At 41.6% G+C, this 26,226-nt stretch overlaps 1 protein-coding gene across 2 annotated transcripts in view; it reads left to right on the top strand.

Moving 5' to 3' along the window:
- The first annotated feature begins 6,546 nt into the window (after nucleotides 1-6,546).
- HERC3 (HECT and RLD domain containing E3 ubiquitin protein ligase 3) overlaps nucleotides 6,547-26,226 on the top strand; it is a 62,677-nt gene continuing 42,997 nt past the window's right edge. For both annotated transcript variants that reach the window (XM_060779249.2, XM_060779250.2), the window contains exons 1-2: nucleotides 6,547-6,715; nucleotides 21,465-21,741. In XM_060779249.2, coding sequence (XP_060635232.2) covers nucleotides 21,516-21,741 — 226 coding nt within the window. In that variant the 5' untranslated portion in view covers nucleotides 6,547-6,715; nucleotides 21,465-21,515. The remainder of the gene's footprint in view (nucleotides 6,716-21,464; nucleotides 21,742-26,226) is intronic.

The raw sequence follows: 26,226 nt of genomic DNA on the forward strand, positions 1-26,226 counted from the left end.
GGACCAAATCCTAATTCTTTCCTTACTTTGTATAATTTAGATCAGGGGTCCTCAAACTAAGGCCCGGGGGCCGGATACGGCCCTCCCAGGTCATTTACCCGGCCCTCGCTCAAGGTCAACCTAAGTCTGAAATGACTTGAAAGCACACAACAACAACAACAACAACAATCCTATCTCATGAGCCAAAAGCAGGCCCACACTTCGCATTGAAATACTAATGTTTATATTTGTTAAAATTGTTCTTCGTTTTAATTATTGTATTGTTTTTAAGTGGTTTTTTTTTGCACTACAAATAATATATGTGCAGTGTGCATAGGAATTCATTCATGTTTTTTTTTAAAAAAATTATAATCTGGCCCTCCAACAGTTTGAGGGACTGTGACCTGGCCCTCTGTTTAAAAAGTTTGAAGACCCCTGATTTAGATTGTCACTTCCTAGCTCTCCCATAGCTGATCATGAAGATCTGCGGTGTGTGTTCCTTCATTTTTGTTGTGATGCACCAATTGAGGAAGTTTAAACTTCTCTACCCTGTGTTTCATGATGCTGACGAAGATCCAGACTGTTCTGCAACTGATATGAATCCACAGTGGAGACTGTGAATGTAGAATTGATGCAGCTTGACACTGCTTAATTGCCATGTTTCAATGCTAAGGAATCCTGGAAATTGTAGTGAGGTGAGGCACCAGCACTCTTTGGCAAAGAAGGCTAAAGGTCCTGTAAAATTACAACTTCTAGAAATCCGTACCTTTGAGCCGTGGCAGTTCAAGTGGTGTCAAATTGCATTAAATCTACAGTGTAGATGCACTCTGCCAGTGCCTCTTCCAGCTCAGAGAGCTGCACACTCACATATCCACATGATCCTTATCTTGCTGTGAGTCATGCCTGGCGCTTGCCAGCAGGCATTCACCTCTGGTGAGTTCAAGAGTGCTTGCCTTCAACTCTTTTCTGTGTATCCAAAGGGCGTTTTTCTACTTGGATGACCTCTCTCTTTGTCAGGCTCAATCTTGTATCCCTGGTGCTATTTTTGGAATGAGGGAAAGGCCCATCAAAGGCTAGACTTCTGATGAGCTGAAACCCTCGTCTTATATATAATTCAATATAATGGATGTATGGAGAGAGACGACAGATGTGTCCATGCCCATGCTATGGTGTCCTGGAAGTTGTAGTTTGGTTATGCACCAGCACTTTTTGGCAGAGAAGGCTTAAGACCTTGCCAAACTACAATTCTTATGATTCCATAGCATTGAACCACGGCAATTAAAGAGGTGTCAAACTGCATTAATTCCACCCTGTAGAAGAATCACACCTAGTTCGGTCTTCTTTCTCTCCCTGTACTACAACATGGTTTAATTTTGAGTATATTATTTTTGGATAAGGTACTGTTTCTTTTCACAATTGCTTTTTTCCTGTTTTGCTTTAAACCTTATAATAGGCCTTAACTGAGTTATTTTTTTCAGTTGTCTCTATATTTGTAGATTTTACGAAACCACTTTTTTGGCCTGGATAAAATGTTCAAACACTTGTTGAAAAGTGTTACTGAGCCCAGCTAGAACTCCTGAAGTGTATTGTCCATTGGAGTTCCAATGTTTTTTTGTATAGTGTGCACCTTCAGTGTGGAATCAATGCAGTTTGACACCACTTTAACTGCCATGGTTCAATGTTTTGGAATCTTTGGAGTTGTAGTTACAAAAGAATTAACACAGTTTGACACCACTTTAATTGCCAGAGCTCAACGCTATGGAATGCTGGGAGTTGTAGTTTTACAAGACCTTGAGCCATCTCTGCTAAAGAGGACTGGAGTCCCACCAAACTACAAATCCCAGGATTCCATAGCATTGAGCCTTAGCAATTAAAGTGGTATCAATGTGCATTGATTCTGCAGTGTGAACCCATCGTTGGGAATTAAAAATGTTGAACTTTAGTTGTCTATAGAGAGGGTCTGGTTCAAGTTAGGATTTAATATTGAATGCAGTCAATCTTGTATTCTTTTCTATCCCACCAACCATCTAGTACACTCTGATTAATTTCATTTTCATATGTTATGTATTATGTTGTCATTTCCTTTCTGGTAATCATCAAACATTGTAACTTCTCCGGCTGCTATGTTTTCATCCAGTTTCTAAGTATGCTTGTTTTTGCAACATTGTTTATTTTCACGGGATTTCTTTTTACAGTTTGGCAATTGTTTTCAATCATTTTCAAATTGCTTTTATTTTGATTTCTGACTGAGTGGCATATATTGCCTAATACCCTTTGGGGAGTAAAGTAAATTAACAAGAATTAAATAATGCATTTTAAGTTTCCTATAATGTTCGAAATGGCATTATACGTCTGCTATGGAATCGTGGAAGTTGTAGTTTGGTGAGACAACAGTACTCTTTGGAAGAGAAGGCTAAAGACCTTGTAAAACTGCAACTCCTGGGATTCCATATCATTGAGCCTTGTCAGTTAAAGTGCTGTCAAACTGCTTTATTTCTACAGTGTAGATGCAGCCTGAATGAATCTACTTGTAATGCTGCCTTCCTCTTTCCCCAGCAATATAATATTTCTATATCAGGTACAGGTGAACATCAGCCCTCCAGGTGTTTTGGACTTCAGCTCCCACACTTCCTAACAGCCTACTTGCTGTTGAGAATTGTGGGAATTGATGTCCAAAACACCTGGAGAGGCTGAAGTTTGCCCATTACTGTTTTATATTGTCTCACAATATATACAAAGTGAAAAGTTCAGGTTTGTTTTGCTTTAAGGGTTCATCTACACCAGGGGTCCTCAAACTAAGGTCCAGCGGCCGGATGTGGCCCTCCAAGGTAATTTACCCGGCCTTCGCTCAGGGTCAACCTAAGTCTGAAACGACTTGAAAGCACACAACAACAACAACAACAACAACAACAACAATCCTATCTCATCAGCCAAAAGCAGGCCCACACTTCCCATTGAAATACTAATAAGTTTATATTTGTTAAAATTGTTCTTCATTTTAATTATTGCATTGTTTTTAAGTGTTTTTTGCACTACAAATAAGATATGTGCAGTGTGCATAGGAATTCATTCATGCTTTTTTCAAATTATAATCCGGCCTTCCAACAGTTTGAGGGACTGTGACCTGGCCCTCTGTTTAAAAGGTTTGTGGACCCCTGATCTACACTGTTGAATTAACACAATTTGACACCTCTTTAATTGTCACAGCTCAATGCTATGGAATCCTGGGAGTTGTAGTTTTACTAGGCCTTGAGCCTCTTCTGCCCAAGAGGGAAACACCCAACAACAACCTAAATATATGGTTGAATGCTTTCATGGCTGGAATCACTGGGTTGTTGTAGGGGTTTTTTGGGTTGTATGGCTATGTTCTAGAAGCATTCTCTCCTGATGTTTCACTTGCATCTGTGGCAAGCAACCTCTGAGGATGCTTGCCACAGATGCAGGCAAAACATCAGGAGAGAATGCTTCTAGAACATGACCATTCAGCCCAGAGGCGGCCCTAGGTAGTTTTCAATGGTAAGCAAACAGTATTTTGGCACCCCCCAAATGATGGAATTGAACCAAATACGGCACACACAACTCCCACGACGAACATAAAATATATATCAGTGATTGGTTGGGGGAACCAATCACTGATATATATTTTCTGTTTGTCGTGGGAGTTGTGTGTGCCGTATTTGGTTCAATTCCATCATTGGTGGAGTTCAGAATGCTATTTGATTGTAGGCGAACTATACATCCCAGTAACTACAACTCGCATATGTCAAGGTCTATTTTCCCCCAAGAGCGCCTCAAGAGTGCCCCTGGGCAAAATCAACTATACTGCAAATGCTTACTTTACTTTGAGCCACCCCTGATTCAGCCCGAAAAACCTATAACAACCGACAACCTAAATAAATAACAATTTGCCAGCCTGTCATGACACTCGAAATCAAACGTTTGATGCAGATTACTTTGCCTAAAGATAAATCCAACCCCTGACAAGTTCCAAGGAAATCAATAAATCCAAGTGGATTATTACCGCATTTACACCAATGGGAAGCACTTCTGAGAATCCATTTGCAGATGAATCTGAATTACTGGAGAGTAGATAACATTAAGTCTACCTCCAGGACTCGAGCCAGCCTGCTATTTTGGCACGAGATGCTCAAGCAGCATTTGCATTTCCAGCGCTTGCAAACCAAAGGAGTGTGCTGTATCGATCATAATGTGGATCCTGTTTTGAAATGGCTTTTCAAAATTGCATTCACTCCAATGGGATGCTCTGCGGACTCCAGCTTTTGGATTATATTCACCTATATCCAGCCACACAGTACATTCTGTATGAATTGATATTCAGAGTAAAGGGAATTGTCGAGCAAAGCTTATTTTATTTCATTTGTTTGCTTTTAGCTTTAAGCATTGCTTAGATACTTTACTTTCGGGATTCTCAATCCCAAATTCCCAAAAAACAGAATCAGAAGCCATGCTGATTGAAGAATTCTGGAATTTCCAGTCCAAAGGTGCATCATAATACACTTTAAACACCATGCCTCAATGCTAGGGAATATATCGAGAGTTTTAGTTTTCCAGTTAGCCTTTTGTATTGAAGAGTGCAGGTGCCTCATCAAACCACAATCCTATGATTCCTCAGCATGGAACCATGGAAGGTAAAGAGGTACCAAACTGCATTAAAGCTACGGTGTAGATACAACCTATGCTGCAGAAGAAGGCAAGGGCAAACACTTTATGAACAAATCTTTGGGTGCAAATCCTCCACTGTACACATAAATTGATGTTTTAATGTTTGCATATTTCAATGTTTGCATATTTACATATGTTTGCATCTTTGGATATTTTAAATTATGTGGTTATACTTTTAATTGTAAGCCGCTTTGAGTCTCCTTCGGGAGGGTATAAACATTTTTAAATGGCTGTTTGACTTCCATGATGCAATGCAATGGAATCCTGGGAGTTATAGTTTGGTGAGGCACCAGCACTCTTTGGCAGGGGTTTAATATCTTGGAGAACTACAACTTCCATGATTCCATAACACTGAGCCATGGCAGTCAATGGTAGGTGAAACTGCATTAATTCAACAGTGGATGCACCCTTTATTTGTCCTGGCTCAAGGCTATGGAATCCTGGGAGTTATAGTTTGATGAGGCACCAGCACTCTTTGGTAGGGGTTTAAGACCTTGGAAAACGACAACTCCCATGATTCCATAACACTGAGCCATGGCAGTTGATGATAGGTGAAACTGCATTAATTCTACAGTAGCTGCACCCTTTAATTGCCCTGGCTCAAGGCTGTGGAATCCTGGAAGTTATAGTTTGGTGAGGCACCAGCACTCTTTGGCAGGAGTTTAAGTCCTTAAAACTACAACTCTCATTATTCTATACCACTGAGCCATAGCAGTTAATGATAGGTGAAACTGCATTGATTGTACAGTGGATGCACCCTTTAATTGCCATGGCTCAAGACTGTGGAATCCTGGGAGTTGTAGTCTGATGAGGCACCAGCACTCTTTGGCAGGGGTTTAAGACCTCGGAAAACTACAACTCCCGTGATTCCATAACACTGAGCCATGGCAGTTAATGGCAGTAAGTAAAACTGCATTAATTCTATAGTGGATGTATCCTTTAATTACCCTGGCTGAAGGCTATGAAATCTTGGGAGTTGTAGTTTGGTGAGACATGCACACTCTTTGGCAAGGGTTTAAGACCTTGGAAAACTACAACTCCCGTGATTCCATAACACTGAGCCATGGCAATTAATGGGTGCATATACTGTAGAATTAATTCAGTTTCACTTACCATTAACTGCTTAGTTTCCCAAGGTCTTAAACCCCTGCCAGAGAGTGCTGGTGCCTCACCAAACTACATATCCCAGGATTCCATAGCCTTGAGCCTGGGCAATTAAAGGGTGCATGCACTGTAGAATTAATGCAGTTTCACTCACCATTAACTGCCATGGCTCAGTGTTATGGAATCATGGGAGTTGTAGTTTTCCAAGGTCTTAACCTCCTGCCAAAGAGTGCTGGGGCCTAACAAAACTACAACTCCCAGGATTCCATGGCAAATAAAGGGTGCATACACTATGGATTGAATGCAGTTTCACCTACCATTAAGTGTCATGGTTCAGTGTTATGGAATCATGGGAGTTGTAGTTTTCCAAGGTCTTAACCCCCTGCCAAAGAGTGCTGGCGCCTAACAAAACTGCATTAATTCTACAGTGATTGCACCCTTTAATTGCCATGGCTCAAGGCTATGGAATCCTGGGAATTGTAGTTTCCCAAGGTCTTGAGCCTTCTCTGCCAATGAGGCCTGACGCCTCCCCAAACTACATCTCCCAGGATTCCATAGCCTTGAGCCACAGCAATCTGAAGTGGTGTCGAGCTGCATTCATTCTATCTACAATGTCTGTCGACTGCCATGTCTCAAAAAGCAACACAACCAATCCTCTGAAACAGCGCTTTGGTGCCTCAAGGGTTAACACGCAGACGGTCTACTCACATGCTAGCCCCGCCCCTGCTCCAACTCACTCTCCGATTGGTGGCGGCGGGGAGGCCCTCGGGTTCTCATTGGTCGAGGCCGTTGAACGCGTCAATCACCCAAGCAGGGCTAGGTTTCTCTTGCTGGAGGAAGGCAAACTTCCTTGGGATTGGGGCTCTGGGAAGGAATAGCTGTCGCCAGAGGTGGAAGCACATCTGGAAAGCCCCTTTTGCATTGGAGGGAACCACATCATCAGAAGCAGGTGAGGGATATCTGGGTTGGGGGGAGAGGGTACTGTCCCTTTAAGAGACCCCCAACCATTGGGAGGGTGCTGTAGGAGAAAGGGGACCCACTAGGTCCATCACTATGGCTTTCAGACCCATTTGCATGGAGGGAAGCAGGACTGGAGAATTTTTGCAATTTAGCATCATTTTTAAATGGCATTGCTCATGTTTTGTGGGACCATGGGAGTTGTAGTTTTGCAAGGTCTTAGGCCTTCTCTGCCAAAGAGAAAGTCATTGCTTATGTCTTGTGGGATAATAGGAGTTGTAGTTTTGCAAGGTCTTCGGCCTCCTCTGCCAAAGAGAAAGTAATTGCTTACGTCTTGTGGGATCATGGGAGTTGTAGTTTTACAAGGTCTTCGGCCTCCTCTGCCAAAGAGAAAGTAATTGCTTACGTCTTGTGGGATCATGGGAGTTGTAGTTTTGCAAGGTCTTCGGCCTCCTCTGCCAAAGAGAAAGTCATTGCTTATATGTCTTGTGGGATCATGGGAGTTGTAGTTTTGCAAGGTCTTTGGCCTTCTCTGCAAAAGAGAAAGTCATTGCTTTTATGTCTTGTGGAATAATGGGAGTTGTAGTTTTGCAAGATTTTCGGCCTTCTCTGCCAAAGAGAAAGTCATTGCTTCTGTCTTGTGGGATAATGGGAGTTGTAGTTTTGCAAGGTCTTTGGCCTTCTCTGCCAAAGAGAAAGTCATTGCTTATGTCTTGTGGGATCATGGGAGTTGTAGTTTTGCAAGGTCTTCAGCCTTCTCTGCCAAAGAGAAAGATGGGGCCTCACCAAACTACAATTCCCATGAGCCCATAGCAGTCAGTCAACTGCGTAGTGTAAATGCACCCAAGGATTTTCCATAACTTGGGGGTGCAGCCATCCACACTGTATAATTAACGCAGTTTGGCACTATTTTGGCTCAGTGCTGTGGAGTAGTGGGATTTGTAGTTTGGTGAGGGCCCACTATTAGGCAGAGAAAGAAAAAAGACCTTGTGAAACTACAACTCCCAGGACTGGAGAGCAGTTAAAGTGGTGCCAAACTTGCATTCATTCTACAGTGGAGAGCTAACCTTTGCTCCTTTGGTCTGATTGTTTGGTGTAGGTGATCAACACTAAAAGGATGTAGGTGAACTACAACTACAAAACCCAAGGTCAATGCCCACCAAACCCTTCCAGTATTTTCTGTTGGTCATGGGAGGTCTGTGTGCCATAACTTGGGCCATCCACACTGTATAATTAACGGTAGTTTGGCACCATTTTGGCTCCCTCGGCTCAGTGCTGTGGAGTAGTGGGATTTGTAGTTTGGTGGGGGGTCACTATTAGGCAGAGAAGGGGAAAAGACCTTGTGAAACTACAACCCCCAGAACTCCAGAGCAGTTAAAGTGGTGCCAAACTTGCATTCATTCTACAGTGGAGAGCTAACCTTTGCTCCTTTGGTGTGGTTGTTTAGTGTAGGTGAACTACACTAAATGGATGTAGGTGAACTACAACTCCAGAACTCAAGGTCAATGCCCACCAAACCCTTCCAGGATTTTCTGTTGGCCATGGGAGGTCTGTGTACCAAGTTTGGTTCAATTCCATCATTGGTGACGTTCAGAATACTCTTTGATTGTAGGTGAACTATAAATCCAAGCAACGGCAACTCCCAAATGACAAAATCAATCCCTCCCCAACTCCTTTGCTCCTTTGGTCTGATTGTTTAGTACAGCATTTCTCAAATTGGGGGTTGGGACCCCTGGGGGGGGGGGTTGTGACTGGGTTTCAGAGGAGTCACCAAAGACTGTCAAATAACACAGTATTTTTTAGTGGTCATGGGGGTTCTGTGTGGGAAATCTGGCCCAATTCTATTGTTGCTGGGGTTCAGAAAGCTCTTTTGATTGTAGATGAACTATAAATCACAGCAACTACAACTCCCAAATGTCAAGTCTGTTTTCCCCAAACTCCTCCAATGGTCACATTTGGATATATATTGAGTATTCGTGCCAAGTTTGGTCCAGATCCATCATTGTTTGAGTCCACAGTGCTTCCTGGATGTAGGCAAACTGCAACTCCAAAACTCAAGGTCAATGCCCACCAAACCCTTCCAGTATTTTCTGTTGGTCATGGGAGGTCTGTGTACCAAGTTTGCTTCAATTCTGTCGTTGATGGAGTTCAGAATGCTCTTTGATTGTAGGTTAATTATAAATCCCAGCAACTACAACTCCCAAATAACAAAATCAATCTCCCTCCCAATCCCACCAGTATTCAAATTTGGGTGTATTGGGTATTTGTGCCAAATTTGGTCCAAATACATCCTTGCATATCAGATATTTACATAACAATTCATAACAGTAGCAAAATTACAGTTATGAAGTAGCAATGAAAATAATGTTATGTTTGGGGGTCACCACAACATGAGGAACTGTATTAAGGGGTCTCAGCATTAGGAAGGTTGAGGACCACTGGTTTAGTGCTTGTAGCCTCTTTCCTTATGTGGGTTTTTTTGGAATTTGCTTTGAAGACTCCTTTAATGTAACTAACAGGCAAAATAAGACTTGTGGGTTGAGGGTTTCATTTTGGCCCTTTCACTTTCTCTTGTTTTCAAACTCTGCAATGCTGGAGCAATAGGGCTTTCTCCCGAACCAATTCTGTGTTGTCCAGTTCTGAAAGATGGAAGGGATGCAAAGTTTGGTTCCAGGACCCCTATGGATACTGACATCTGGGGATACTCAAGTCCCATGATATAAAATGGCATTGCAAAATATTGACTGTTATATAAAAAAAGGGCTAAATCAAAGGGTTGTTGTGAGTTTTCTGGGCTGTATGGTCATGTTCCAGAAGCATTCTCTCCTGACATTTCACCTGCATCTATGGCAGGCATCCTCAGAGGTTGTGAGGTCTATTGGAAACTTGGAAAATGGGGTTTATATTTCTGTGGATTCCTAGTTTCCAACAGACCTCACAACCTCTGAGGATGCCTGCCATAGATGCAGGTGAAACGTCAGGAGGGAATGCCTCTAGAACATGGCCATATAGCCCAAAACAGTACCAAAAGGGTTACGAATCAATTTTTGCTCAACTTTAGATTTGGATTGGTTATTTGGGGTGCCGATTCAGAAAATTACATTGCATAGACCACATCAGCTCCAGTTTCTGATACAGAACATATGCCTTCCAGTAGTATGCCATCCATCTGCTCTCCCACAGAAAACCATATTTAATAAGCCTTGGCACTGTAAGAGAGTTTCGCAAGACTAATAATAATAATAATAATAATAATAATAATATTGTCGAAGGCTTTCATAGCTGGAATCACTGGGTTGTTGTAGGTTTTTTTCGGGCTATATGGCCATAGGAGAAAATGCCTTTAGAACATGGCCATATAGCCCGAAAAAACCTACAACAACCCAATAATAATACTAATAATAATAATTTTTATTTATACCCCGCCACCATCTCCCCAGTGGGGACTCGGAGCGGCTTACATGGGGCCAAGTCCAGACAACATATTACAATAAAATAAAAACCAAGGCATAACATCAAAACAACATCAACAAAATTACCTAGGAAAAAAGAAAACAATATAAACACAATACTAAAATAACATTTCAATAACATTTTACTAGTCACTCTCATTGCAATGGTGTAGTAACGGTGCAGACCATATTTTAGTTCTTGCAGACCACTGGTGGTCCATGGACCACAAGTTGGGAGCCACTGCTGCAACTGCTTTGTCTCAATGCTATGGAATAGTGGGAGTTGTAGTTTTACAAGTTCTTTAGATCTCTTTGCCAAAGAGTGCTGGTGTCTCACCAAAGGACAGGTCCTAAGATTCCCTATCATGGAACCATGGCAGTTAAAGTATCAAAATGCATTAGCTCCTACAGTGTAGATCAGGCATGGGCAAACTTTGGCCCTCCAGGTGTTTTGGACTCCAACTCCCACAATTCCTAACAGCCGGTATGGGCTGAAGGATGTACCCCTGACCACTCTAAGCAGGGTATGTTCTGTATAGGAGACTGCCAAGGAATACCAGCTGCTGTAGGCTATGTTTTAGATGAAAGAACTGGAAACACCACATCTGAGTATTCCTAGCCTAAGAAAACCCTATGAAAGCAATGGGGTTGCCATAAGTCAACCGGAAACTTGAAGGCACATAGATATGCACAAAGGAACCAATGAATTTGAGATATGCTTTTTTGGTATAGGTAGAATCAATTTCTTCCTATCTCCCTTTTCTCTGGTTCTTATTTCTTGAATAATGGGTATTCATTACCCATTTGGCACAATTAGATTTCCTTTCCTTTGAATGGCCCGTGCACAGAAGTTTATGCCCATGGTGTCTTGGGAAAGCAAAAGTTGCCTTTGAAAGATTGAATGAAAATTCATTAAATTACACAAAGATCTGGATCCAGAATCTATTACTTCTGTAATTATTATTATAAGAAATCCAAAATGAACAGGAAAAGTCAGAGAGTATTGTATTATATGATATTAGGGGTGAGAATGCTATATGCACAACATTAGGGAAAAGGCAGAAATGCCTACAGTACAAAAATGGAAATTAAAAATATATTTAAATTAGCTGAAATGGTCAAGTTTGCAGTGATGATTGAATAAATAAAATCCCAACAGAGGTTTATAAAAGACTGGGAACCATTTCTTAAATTTATATTAAAAAGAGGGTGATGGAAAAATAGTAGGCATGGCTTTTGAAACTTAAGCAGGATCACAACCTCTGAGGATGGCTGCCATAGATGCAGGTGAAATGTCAGGAGAAAATGCTTCTGGAACATGGCCATACAGCCTGGAAAACTCACAACAACCCAGTGATTCCGGCCATGAAAGCCTTTGGCAGGATGCTCTTCTTTTCAAACACTTTTAGCTAAAAGGATAAAGTAAAATTTGGTGTATAGGAAGGAATACTTCAGATTTGTATTGGTGAAGGCTTTCATGGCCGGAATCACTGGGTTGTTGTAGGATTTTTTGGGCTATATGGCCATGTTCTAAAGGCATTTTCTCCTGACGTTTCACCTGCATCTATGGCAAGCATGCTCAGAGGTAGTGAGGTACCTCTGAGGATGCTTGCCATAGATGCAGGCGAAACGTCAGGAGAAGATGCCTTTAGAACATGGCCATATACTTCAGATTTTTTTTTTTGGAATATGTGTTCTTAGCTCAGGGAGCTGGAAGTTAATCATATTAGGGTGAGGGGAAGGGGAGAAATAAGTCCAAGAATACATCTACACTGCAGAATTAATGCAGTTTGACACCACTTAAACCACCATGGCTCCACGCTGTAGCATCCTGGGTTTTGTATTTTGAAGAGGCATCAGTGCTCTTTGGCAGAGGAGGCTGTAAAACTACAACTCTCAGGACTCCGTCGCATTGGACAATTGCAGTTAAAGGGCATTATTTCAACAGTGTAGATGCACCTCCCAATGTTATTTTATTTTATTTTTTGCATGAGAATAGGCAATCTTGGGTGATGTTGGTGCCAGTATTCCTCTCCTTCCCACTTTTGACAGCTTGCTCACTTCTGCACACTGAGCTATAGGGCTGGGGAGATATTTCCCCTTTTCTCTTCCTAATTTCCAGTCATTTCTGATGATCTCATATCTGCCTTGGTTAATATCCAACCTGCAAAAAGAAAAAAAAAAGGTAACAAAACACTTCTCCAAATTCAAAATTGAGGGTGGGCAGTTTAGCTTCACATGCATCATTTTCAAATAATACTACCATCACAATAAGAATAACAGTTGTGATCTCATTGTATAACAATAATATTAACAACAACAATAACGACAGGGATAAAGGTAGAGGTTTCTCCTTGACATTAAGTCTAGTCGTGTCCAACTCTGGGGAGCGGTGCTCACCTCCATTTCTAAGCCAACAGTCAGTGTTGTCCATAGACGCCTCCAAGGTTATGTGGCTGGTATTTATTATTTATCGTGTCATCAGCAACCATACCATTGTATTACATTTCTAACAGAACAAAACAAACAAACAGATAAAAAACACAAATTTTGCAAACTTGGTAGTTGATTAAATGTCCTTTGACCAGTATCTGGCCACTTGGAGTGCCTCTGGTGTTGCTGCAAGAAGGTCCTCCATGGTGCATGTAGCAGGGCTCAGGTTGCATTGCAGCAGGTGGTCTGTGGTTTGCTCTTCTCCACACTCGCATGTTGTGGATTCAACTTTGTAGCCCCATTTCTTAAGATTGGCTCTGCATCTCGTGGTGCCAGAGCGCAGTCTGTTCAGCGCCTTCCAAGTCGCCCAGTCTTCTGTGTGCCACCCACCGGAGTGGAACCTATTAATCTACTCCCATTTGCATGCTTTCGAACTGCTAGGTTGTCAGAAATTGGGGCTAATAGCAGGAGCTCACCCTGCTCCCCTGATTCAAACCACCAACCTTTCAATCTGCAAGTTCAGCACCTCAGCGGTTTAACCCACCGTGCCACTGGGGGCTCCACTTTAATAACAGGGATGGTATTTTTTTAAAAATAGGGAATTGTAAAATGTGTTGTTTCAATCAATCCCTGTATAGGTCTGTCATCACAGACATTTCTCTCTGTGAGTCCCATTCCCTCCCCTTTCCCTTTGTGTCATGTTTTCTACTTCGCCTTGGCATCCTTATGGGATGCTAAAGTCAACCAATTGCACCAGATTCTGAGTAGTAGTAGTAGTAGTAGTAATTAATAATAATAATAATAATAATAATAATAATAATAATGCATGGTAAAAGAAGAGATGGGCACAAAGCCTCCCCTTTGGAAAGCATGGCATGTTTTCTTCTTCTCTTCTATGGAATGCTAAAGTCAACTAGAATCAAGATGCCCAGCTTCTTGACTGAACTGTAATGATAATGATGATGCATGATAAAGGAAGAGACAGGCACAGACCCTCCTTTTGGAAAGCGTGGCTTGTTTTCTTTTTAGGCCTGGCATCTTTATGACATTCTAAAGCAAACTAGAAAGCATCAAATTCCTGGCTGGCTGGTTGAATGATGATTATGATGATAATGGTAATAGTCATGCATGGCAAAGGAAAAGATGAGCACAGAGCCTCCCTCTTGGAAAGTGTGACATGCTTTCTGCTTAGCCCATCAGTTGCCTGGCTCGCTCGCTCATAATAATATTAATAAGTTGTGATTACAATGTATAACAACAATAATATGGATTGTAATAATATATTGTAAAAATAGGATTGGATGGGAAGGCGTAATGCTTAAATCCATCCCTGGAAAGGGCTGTCAAGGCAGATGTTTCCCTTTTTGAGTCACATTGCCTCCCCTTCAGGAAGCTTGTTTTCTGCTTAGCCCTGGAGGTTCAAAGGGATGCTAAAGCTAACTAGAAGGCATCAGATGCCTGGCTGACTGGCTGAATAATAACGATGATGGTGATAGTGATGACGATGCTGCATACTAAAGGCAGGGATGGGAGCAGAGCCACGTGCTCTCTTCTGCACATGCTGCTTGCTTCCCTGGGCTCAGAAACATGCATTAGGAGGAGGAGGAGGGTGTGTGTGCATGTGTGTGTGTGTGTGTGCGCGCATGGTGGGTGTACGTGCGCCCGCTGGCGTGTGCTGCTTGCATGCATGCATGCGTCGGCTCCTCTTGCCTGACCTCTCCCTTCTGCTCTGTCTGCTGTTAGAAAGCTGGGAATCAAAGCCCCGGGGAAACTGGGCAGATTTTGTGCAGATTAGAAGAGGCTGTGGTTTAGACTTGGCAAATCTAAATGTGTCATTTGCTTGCTGTGGTTGGTGGCACTGTGTTGCTGTTTGTATAGTTCTTGGACTGCATCCACACTGTAGAATGGATGCAGTTTGATACTACTGGTATTTAACTGCCTTAACTTAAGGCTATGGAACTAGGCACATTGCAGTTTAAATGATAGTTAGCTTTCTCTTCCAAAGAGTGCTGAAATATGTAACTGAAGACAAATATAAATATCTTATATATTGTGTTCCTAAACCATCTCCCATTTCAGTTCTCATCAGACCCGGGGCTACTTAGCTTTAGTGAGGTGTCTACATCATTTATCTTCTTAATGGGTGAATCTACAAGGTAGAATTAATGCAATTTGATTCTTCTTTAACTGACAATGCTTAAGGCTATGAATCAGGTGATTGCAGTTTTAGAAGGTGGTTAACCTTCACCACTAAAGAAAGCTGATGCCTTCCCAAATTACAATTCCCAGGATTCAATATCATGGAGCCATGGCAGTTCAAGTGGTACCAAACTGCATTCATTCTACTATGGAGATGCACTCTGAGAGCTCCAAACTGATTGTTGGACTTCAACTCCCAGAAACCCAAGGCAATGTGTTAATATGGGGTTTTTTTTTTTTGTCGTGCCAGGAACGACTTGAGAAACTGCAGGTCGCTTTTGGTGTGAGAGAATTGGCCGCCTGCAAGGACGTTGCCCAGGGGACGCCTGGATGATTTCATGTTTTTATCATCCTTGTGGGAGGCATCTCTCATGTCCCTGCATGAGGAGCTGGAGTTGATAGAGGGAGCTCATTTGCCTCTCCCCGGATTCGAACCTGCAACCTGTCAGTCTTCCGTCCTGCCGGCACAGGGCTTTAACCCACTGCGCCACCGGGGGTGCCTAATTTGGGGATTAATAACACAGACTTACAGTTGCTTCTGCCTGTAAAATGTTGGTTAGTTAGTTTGGTTTTATAATTGCTATAAATTAAACCCCAACCCCAACACTAGATAGTTACTCTTATAGTTGCAATATAGCATTTGACAATACAATGTAGTATTTGTAATACAGTACCATCCCCTTATCCACGAACTCAAAATGTCATAATTTCACTTATCCACGCTCCACCAAGTGTTTATGAGTCTCCTTGGGTTCTCCATTTCTGTGGAATGCTTCTGGCTCAGTATAACCAAAATATAAGGCCTTTGGTAAGATGGATTCATCTTTTCTTTCTTCTAACTCTGAGAAAATGTTATTTCCTAAATTTCTTGGGTTTGTAACTCCCTGCACATTGAGGCAATTGGCTTTGCATTGATGTGATGGACTTCCTTCTTATTTTATTTCATATATTGAGCTGAGATAACTCTAAGGACAAGACGTACTTTCCATGCAGAGGAAGGAGCAGGCAGTATATTACTTAAGGAAGGTGTTGTCAACAGAAACAAATCTGTTCTAGCATTAATGGCTTGTGAATGGGAATACTTGAATTTTATTTGTTGCCCTGGACACTCTGCCAGCTGGCAGGAAGCGTTAAGAAAATGTTTGACATAGGTTTTGCTTTGTTTGGGGAGGCTGTTTTTAAACCTCCAGCAAAGGACAGGGAAGTTGTTCTAGCAACATGTGCAGCATTTCATCGAAAATAGGGTGGTTGGTTTTCTGTTTGTTTATTTATTTGGTTTATATTCCACATTCTTTCCAAAACCGAAAATTCTGTAAATAATGTAGTTTGTATAGGTTGCTCTATTGGGAGAAAGGCAGGATAGAAATAAGGTAAATAAACTTCCCATCCTTTTAACAACAACAACAACAACTTTATTTTTATACTCCACCACCATCTCCCCAAAGGGACTCGGGGTGGCTTACCAGGGGGCAAGCCTGAAAATGCAGATTAAAATGCACACAATCAAATCAAATCAAAATAAAATCGACAGCAAACATTTATTTATAGGAAACAATCCCTCAGATATGTTTGCATTGTAAATCTATACATGTGTTGGTACGGCTGTACCAGGAGCTTCAGCTTCATTTTCTTTCTATTGAGTGTTTGCATATATTCCAAGGTTCCATACATTTGCAACAAGGTGGCTTCCCTTGGTTTGCAATCATAGGGCTATCCACCTGTCTATCATTGTTAAGTTTTGGTTCCGCCCCTTTCCCCAGGGCCATGGGAAGAGAGGGAGCCATTTTTAGTTCAGTCTTATAGTGGAAAGCTAAGCTACAGGACGTGGATTAGCTCCATCCATAGAAAAGCTTCAAGTTCCAGAAGAAAACGGTTTTACAGACCCAAAGAACGCCAGCTGGAGAATCCACATAGCCTTGACTGGTAGGTCTACTCGGGACCCAAGACACAGATTGGAACCGGTAGTAGAACCCACATCAGCAAAGCTTAGACAGTAGATTGCCTGGGAGGGGTTAAAAAAGAGTTTTCCTTGTTAAAAGAAAGAAATACTTCTCCAAGCAACGTGGCTGTCCATTTTGGGGCAAGTTAAGAAGCATTTGTTTAATCTGTTGAAGATCCAAGAAGTGTTTGTTGTTTTATTGAAGACCTAAGCAATAATAAAGGACTTTGTTAAACATTTCTAAAGACTGTGTATGGGGAAATCCTTGAAGGCCTCTCACTCGAGGCACCCCGGCTCCCCGCTGGGCACAAAGAGCACGTCCTGTTTAAAAAATAATTTATTACAGGCCCAGCACGTGGCAGCACAATACGCATCATAAAAGTGAAAATATGTGTATGTGTGGGTGTGGGGTTGGGGTGTCCACTTACACAGATAAGCCCCTGCCTCAGCAAACAGCTATAGCTCCCACTAATCAGGGGACACCAAAGGCCCTTCCTCCAATGACATTGCAGGTTATAATGAGCACAATGAACATGTACAAGAGCCCTGCCTATGTCTTTCCCAAACACAATTCCGCTTACCATCCAAGTGAAGATTTTACGTGTTTCTTTCACCACAGACATTCCAGTGTTTCTTATTCTCTTCATTGCTGTGGAATTTGCATGACCCTGCCCACTGCCTCTCCCTTAACTCTTTTCGATTGTTTTCTATGGCACACAGCAAACAAGAATTGATCAGCAACTGAACGTACTAGAGGTTTGGAGATAATATACCATGATTTATAGGAGTTGTGGGTACTGGGATGTATCGTTCATCTGCAATCTGAGAGCACTCTGAACTCCACCAAAGATGGACCTGGAACTAACTTGGCACACAGAACCCCCATGACCAACAAAAATACTGGAGGTCTTTGGAGGGATTTATAGGAGTTGTAGTTTACCTAGATCCAGAGCACACTATGAACCCAAACAATGATGGAGCTGGACCAAACTTGGCGTGCAAATCCAATGTGATCAAATTTAAATACTGGTAGGTTTTAAGGGGAATTGGTCTAGGAATTTTGGAATTGTAGGTACTGGGATTTATAGTTCACCTGCAATCAATGAGCATTCTGAACTCCACCAAAGATGGAATTGGACCAAACTTGGCACACAGAGCCACCATGACCAGCAAAAAATATTGGAGTATTTTGGGGAAATTCACCTTAATTTGGGTGTGTGTGTGTTGTAGTTCACCTGGAGAGGTTTGGGGGGAACTGACCTTCCTTTCTGGGAGTTGTACTTCACCCACAACCATGGAAACTGTGACCTCCATCAGTGATGGACCTGAACCAAACTTGACATACAACCCCCATGACTAACTCAACCTATTGGAGGGGTTTGGGGGGACTGACTCACCATAGTGGGAGTTGTAGTTTACCTTACAGCCAGAGAGCACACTGAATCCCACTGATGTTGCATCTAGAGCAAACTTGCCCAGCATAACACACTTTAAGCACTGATGGAGTTTTTCGGTGTTAACCTGGCATGATGTGAGTTGAAGTTCACTCACAACCTTATGCATTTTGTACAATTAAAAAACTGAATTTTTCAAATAACTTGGGCTATGCTGGGTACTCAAGCTAGTAAAATAAATAGGTTCTGATTCAAAGATGAATCAGAACAATCAGATCTATATTACACACATGTCATTTTTTGGTTATTTTACTATCTTAGGGATCAAACGAATGGCACAGGTATTGAATAAGGGGGTAAGAAGCAAAAGTGTGTACTACTTTATATCATTACATAATGTATGTTATCTGTGGGTTGATCATGGTCAGGGCATGGGAACATTACATTTCTGGCTTGCATCTCCTAGAATCCTCCAGCCAGCATGACCGATGGCCATTTTGTGTGGCTGATTCAGAGTTTTTGGTCTCTCAAAATAAAATTTTCAAGTTCTGCTCACTGCAGGAAATAGTTTTCAGAGGAACCAAAATAGACCAAGGGCCATCACTTTCTTTTTTCTCCCTTGAATGCTGTCCAGGGAAAACAGCTACAGAGAAAGTTTTGAGAGGAGAAAAATCTTACCTGGGGCAGATGCTAATCTGAACTTTAAAGGAGATATTTAAGGGATGGGGACTGGAAACTTGGATGATGGTGGTGATGTTGTTATTATTTAGATCCTGCATTTTTCCCAGCGGTGTGACCTAGCATGGAAACTCAAAGTGTCAGCTCCATAAATTTCTTCCTTTACCAAACCATATAGAATCTATAGTAATGTTTTGTATTTGTGTTATTTTTATATTATAATTCTCATAAATCACTGAATGTAATGACAAAATCTGCAATTTTCATAATACTATAGCAGTAACAAAACCCACAGCATGTGCTTGTAGTGCCTGCAGGTGAAACAATGTCATTGTAATTGGGTAATAATGACAGATTTGGCCAGAGCAAATGCGCATTACAAGGTTCAAAAAGTTGTTTATCATATTGCTTTAGCCTCGTGGCTGTACATATACAGTACACGTAAGCTGGGCTTACAAAAATGTTTTTGAGGTTATAAGAACCACAACAGAGATTTTTTGTTTAAATACAGTAAAAATATTTAAATTATTAGGATGGTGTCATATGGTGCTGTCCGTACCCTCCACATCCCCACTTGTCTCTAGTGATGTATGCATAATGTTGCATAAACAACAACAGCGTCTTTCTTTCCTGTCTTAAGCATATATTTGTTGTTGCCATGGATTGTAGAATGTGGCTGCAAAAATGATAGGGGGAGACTGTGGTGTTGTGTTGTGTTGGATGTGGACCAGGGTGACATGACCCTATACTTTTGCTCAGCTATGCAGCTCACTGTGAGACTTTAGGTCAATTATGATTTTCATTCTAAACTACTGTGACTGTGGTGTTTGTAAGATAATACGGAAAGCTCGCATATGCCCAGCAATAAGAAATGTGATACAAATAAGATGGAACAAGATGCAAGCGTGTGCTAGAGTCACGTTGCATTTGAAATGACAATATTGCTATCCTTTTATTTTGCACTATGCTGTGTACACTGTGGATGCAGCAACAAAATTTTGAGCCATAGAGTTGGAAGAAACCCCCAGTAACCATCCAGTCCAACCCCATTCTGCTTTGCAAAGGTACACTATCAAAGCACTCCCGACTGGTGACCATCCAGCCTCTGTTTAGAAACCTACAAATAGAGAGACTTGACTTTTTAATGTGAAAAGACAAAAGTAGGAAACATTGCTTATTGTATTGTCAAATCTTTTCATGGCCGGAATCACTGGGTTGTTGTGAGTTTTCCGGGCTGTATGGCCATGTTCCAGAAGCATTCTCTCCTGATGTTTTGCCCACATCTATGGCAGGCATCTTAAGAGGTTGTGAGGTCTATTGGAAACTAGGAAAAAGGGTTCAATACAGCATATTATTTGAGAACACAGAAATGCTGGACCACTCTAACAACTACCATGAAAATGAACAAAATCTGGCTACCAGTATTAAAAAAAACTATAAAATCATAACAGTAAATAAAGAATAACACTCAAAAACAGGGAATCCCAGACAAGAAACAATCAGGGTCAGCTAATCACCTCCAACAAAGGATTATCCCAAACAGTAAGAAGCAACACCTTGAAACTGTTAGACCATTAAATGCTAATCAAGGTGGCCAATTAAAACATTCACACCTACCTCCAAACGACAAGAGTTATTTCTCCCACCCTGGACATTCCACAGATATATAAACCCAATTTTCCTAGTTTCCAACAGACCTCACAACCTCTGAGGATGCCTGCCATAGATGCAGATGAAACATCAGGAGAAAATGCTTCTGGAACATGGCCATACAGCCTGGAAAACTCACAACAACCCATTGCTTATTGTATTGTTGAGGTAATTTTGCTTCCCTCGTTGCATAACTTTTGAAATGTATTATTTATTTATTATTTATTTCAAGGTTTTATATACCGACCCTCTCACCTTCAAAGAGGGATTTGGACCGGTTCACAACATGTGTTAACATACAAAGAATATACAATAACAACACAATGCCACTTCATTACATGATTAAAATATCAGCACCATACACATTAAAACATTATCATCACAGTTAAAAGAGCCAAATCGTCCAACACCATCACAATCCCATTCATCATCCTCCTTCATGTGGGCAAAGAATTAAATCAGTTGTCAAATGCCGCGTTCCACAACCAGGCCTTTGTTAGTTTCCTGAACGTCATGATGGAGGGTGAGATCTGATCTCTAATGGCAGGGAGTTCCAGAGTCGAGGGGCCACCATCGAGAAGGCCCTGTCCCTCGTCCCCACCAGCCGTGCTTGTGCAGGCGGTGGGACCGAGAGCAGGCCCCCTCCAGACGATCATAGTGGTCTTGATGGTTCGTAAGGGAGAATACGTTCAGAGAGGTAAACAGGACCGGAGTCGTTTAACTTTTTGCATCATTGTTCAAGGAAAACAACAGCAGCTTGTCACATCTAACTGCATTGCAGTTCATTACTTCTGAGCAATTTGGAAATCTGGCCTTTTCTAGAGTGGCCTTTCCTTGGGAAAAGAAAGAGGATTGTATTTCCTGTGCTTTCTAGATGGAAATATTGTTAAGATAGGAAATTACTTTCTTTGCTCATGTCACTTCTTGTAGCCCTTGATTAGTATGACAATTTCCAATTCTCGTAAACTCCCTTTTCTTTTTTGTTTTGTCCTCTAGGGAAACAAAAGGAAAGAAACCAAGCTAGATGACTTCCTAAAAGGAGAGAAGATGTTATGTTGGGGATATTGGTCTTTTGGATATCCTGGGACAAGTAGTACCGTCCAGCCAATCATCCCGGAGCCTCGGACCAGCGGTTTCATTCATGAGAAGAGTGTGAAGGAAGTGGCTTGTGGTGGGAACCATTCCATCTTCTTGCTGAAGGATGGGGAAGTCTATACCTGTGGCGTGAACACCAAGGGACAACTAGGACATGAAAGGGAGGGGAGCAGACCAGGTAGGTTATTTCTGAGCACCTGAAACCAACCAACCGTTTTTGGTTCTGCTATATTCCTGTGATTGTTGCATGTTTACTATTTCTATATCTTCTTATCTTCAGGTTTATGCTTTTATTATACTTTCACTGTCAGCTGTAACGTGGTGGGAATCTGATATTTGAAGAACAACCTAGGTTAACCTAAAAGGAAAACAATGCAACAGTGACTAATGCAGGGGCTTTCCCAGTGGTTCTCCGTTTCCTTATATTGGTGGTTTCTACTTAGCTAGATTAGGTCAAATTACTTTCTTTTTGAGCTCAAAGCAATCTTTGTTATGAGCAAGTAAGATGGTATGTCAAGAGTTGTGCCTTGTTTGTATGATACTGTTTTTCCCTTGACTCTTTCAGATTTGCAGTGTAGCCTGTTTTGGTCGTTTTAGGACTGTTGCCAGTTTTATTTCTTGCCTGGATACCTGAAAGAATGCAGTGTAACTAGTTATCTGTATTGATCTGTGCAGATTGTGGCTTTGCAACAAAAGTTGTAATAGAGATGTTGCATGGAAGCCTCAGACTTTGGGATTTTAAAGGCATTATATCATTCTCGAGGATTATTTGACATATTTTGGTATGTTTCAGGTGTAAACCTAGACTGTAGGTAGTCATGGTTCTTGCTGAACATACATATCTGTCTTCCCAGAAAATACAACTTGCTCCTTGCCTTTTTTTCAAGGAGGTAATGCTTACTAATGTGGCCAATCTTATCGTAGACATAAGAATGAGCAAAGTGGTTCACTGCTGGATTATAATTTTGCTGAACTAGATGGTCCTTGTGGTCCTTCCACCTCTAAGACTGAGATTCTTGTTGGGCGAGTGGGCTTATTAACAAAAGACCCTCCTCATAAATGTACAGCAGAGTGACTTATTAGCAGCGGTGTGACCCAGCACCAGTAGCTCAAAGTGATAAAAAGAACAAAACACACAAAACAATGTTATCACTTCCATAGGAAGTTTTTCTTTATAGCAAGATAATATGGTTGCAGTATTACAAGAACAAGGTTTCCATAATACAAATAAAGTTCTTTATACTTCCTTCTTTGTTTCCATGCTGGGCTTCTTTCTCATGCAGGAAAACAGCTTCACTCTCACAGAGCCTCTTCTCACACCGAAGTTTCACAGGAGCGTCACACAGTAGCTTTTTACACACAGCAGCCTTCACACATGATGGCCTTCAACCTGGGACTTCTCTCACTGAAGCTTCTCATATCAGGCCTTTCTCACATTGAGGCCCTCTCACATTGAGGGCTCTCTCAGACTGATGGCTCCTATATACTGAGATGAACTAACACTGAGGCCTTCTCATTCTGAGGCCTACTAACACAGCGACCTCTCACAGACTGAGGCTACTAAGCTACAGGCACAGCTTCACTCTCACAGAGCCTCTTCTCACACCAAAGTTGCATAGGAGCTTCACACAGTAGCTTTTTACACACAGCACCCTTCACACATGATGGCCTTCAACCTAGGACTTTTCTCACTGAAGCTTCTCATATCAGACCTACTAATACTGAGGCCTTTCTCACATTGAGGCCCTCTCACACTGAGGGCTCTCTCAGACTGATGCCTCCTATATACTGAGACAAGCTAACACTGAGGCCTTCTCATTCTGAGGCCTACTAACACAATGAGACCCTTCTTCTACACAGACCTCTCACAGACTGAGGCTACTAAGCTGTAGGCACACCTGCTTATATTGAACTGCAGCTTTTGCTGAGTTATTGCATACATTTAACCCTTTCAGTGCTTGATTCATATTTTTGTAATGAAAAATATCTAGTTATTTTTAAATATTTCTAACAGTTCAGTGATTCTAGTATTGATGCTGTAGATTTAAAAACACATATAATTTTAGTTTTGATTACTTAAACAGAGAACTAGGAGAAGTGGCTGAACAGCTGAAAGTCAGTTGTGCTGCATTGGTGTGAGCATTGAATTGTGATTCTGGAGACCCACTGAATGAACTTGGGCAAGTCACACACACTGAGCTCCCAAATAACCCTGTGAAAGTTTGCTATAAGTTGGAAATGACATGAACACACAACCACAGCAACAAGGTTTACAGATTTAGAACAAATTCAGATAGAGTGTTGCTTAGGGAACACAGAAGTGAATAACTACAACAAATCATTGTTGAGTAATGAGAATAGTTTTCTGTGCAGATCTAAGCTTTGACTGTGAGCCTGTCAGGGCGAGAGTTGAACAGTAATGGAAGTCTGGTCTGCAAGATACTAAAGAACAAATTGATTTTCTAGAGATACAAAAAGTCTCAGTCTTTCTCTATTGCAAAACAGATTTTGTTGATAAAAGGGAAGATGGCATTTCAGGAAAGAACAGCCGATGTTCATTTGTCAAGTCATGTCCGTCCGTTTATGCTCTTCTGAAATTTCAAATAAGTCTTGTAAATGTTTAGTGACCACTCAGGCCCCTTCCACACAGTTGTATAAAATCCACGTTGAACTGGATTGTATGACAGTGTAGACTCAGATAATACAGTTCAAAGTTGATATTTTGGATTATCTGCCTTAATATTGTGGGTTATATGGCTGTGTGGAAGGGCCATTAGTCACCACTCTATGGGACTTCAAGAAACAAGCCTCCTGCTACTCAAGAATACTGCTTAAAATAGTATATAATATATCCTTTCCACCTGCTGCTAAGGAATCTGTCCAGGTCCTGAACTAGTGCCTGGCTGCTGTGATGGTCTGGAAGAGGGCGAACTAATTAAAGTTGAATCCAGGCAAGGCTACTCTTGGTCCCACCACCTTTGCAGGCACGATTGCTGGGGATGAGAGACAGGGTCTTCTTAGTAGTGGTCCCTTGGCTGTGGAACTCTCTCCGTAGTGGGATTCGATTGGCCCCTTTCCTCCTGTCATTTTGCAAACAAGTGAAAACTTGGCTTTGGGAGCAAGCTTTTGGCCTAGCATAATTATCTGTGCTATACAGTGGGAATTGACCTTGGTTTGATGAATATGGTTATTTGATTATCTGCTTTGTATCTTTGCACAATGCTCATCTAATGTTTACATATGTTGTTTAATGTTGTTTTAAATTGTTGCTTAATTGCATTTAATTTTTATTGTTATTTGGGCATGGAATAATGCCAATTATGCAAGTTGCCCTGAGTCCCCTTCGAGGTGAGAAGGGCAGGATATAAAATGTCATAAATAAATATATAAGCCACCCTTAGAGTGATGATTTGAGGGGGGAGTGTGTGGTATGGGTTGGACACTTTTCATGCTGTGTCACCTCCCATCCCATTGATTGCAGTTTCTGTTTCTCTTTGGTGCTTAAAAATAAACCTGGTGTAATCTAGCTGGAGTCTATCATTTCTCAGCTGACAAAGAAAGCAGCTCATTGCATCTTGTTGCTATGCCTTCTTGTTTTCAAAAGCTGTCTGTGCTGGAAAGAATGGCTTGAGAGCAGAAGCACTGATGTAGACTAATTATGTCTGGTGAAACATGCACCTTGCGCTATAACACATCTTCCAAAGTACTCGTAAATATCATTAATTTAGATAAAGTGAGGCATGTTGTATCCTTCATCAGCTAGACAGCCAAGAAAGTGAATGATTTATGAACTGAAGGGCTGGCCTCATTTTATTTCTCCTAGCTTTTCTTCAAAGAGCCTGAAAAGTATTCTGTTCTGGAGTTTTCATCTTAGGTGCCTGTGGGATTCCTGTGTCCCAACATTGTGGTGACATAAAATTGGGCAGGCTGTTGGATCCTAAAGCCCATACCATTTGGAAAGGAAGTTTCCTATCTGCCTGTGAATTTTCCCTATCTCTGCTGCTGCTTGAATCGGAAAATGGAGTCTGTTCACTTTAAAAGTACTTTTCAGTCTAACAAAATCCTAAGAGGAATGGCAGTTTCTTTGCTGGGCACCATCTGGACAGAAGCCTTTTCCGTGTTTCCCGTTGTGTTCCTCGCAAGCTGAGGTCTTCCTTTGGGAACTGGGGCATCTCAACAGTAGAACATGTGCTTTGCATGCTGAGGACTCCTGTTTCTGTTCAAACATTTTTAAGCCTCTCTGGGTGCCACTGTGAATTGGGGACAAATTGGTGGGGGAAAGGACTACCCAGGACTGATGTGCAGGTAATCCAGGACAAACACTCATTCATTGATGTCCCAGTGAGAAAGAGTAGTGTTTGGAAAAGTACATTTGGACTTCTTCTTTGGCTGAGGGATTCTGGGAATCACAATTTTTTTCAGGCCTTGGATCAGTTTAGCTTAAGTTGCAGGATGTGTCTAAGAGAAAGATCTTGCTGACCACAGCAGTTTTTAGCAATGCAGATTATTATCTGGAAGGCTGGTTGATCCTCCCTCGCCAGAGGTATAATAATAATAATAATAGTAGTAGTAGTAGTAGTAGTAGTAGTAGTTTTGGAGCACAATACCCCTGACCTCATGATCGTTTTGAAAGACAAAGTATGAATTGTCAATGTTGCAATCC

Source organism: Anolis sagrei, chromosome 5 (assembly GCF_037176765.1).
Source record: "Anolis sagrei isolate rAnoSag1 chromosome 5, rAnoSag1.mat, whole genome shotgun sequence".
Taxonomy (NCBI): Eukaryota; Metazoa; Chordata; class Lepidosauria; order Squamata; family Dactyloidae; genus Anolis; species Anolis sagrei.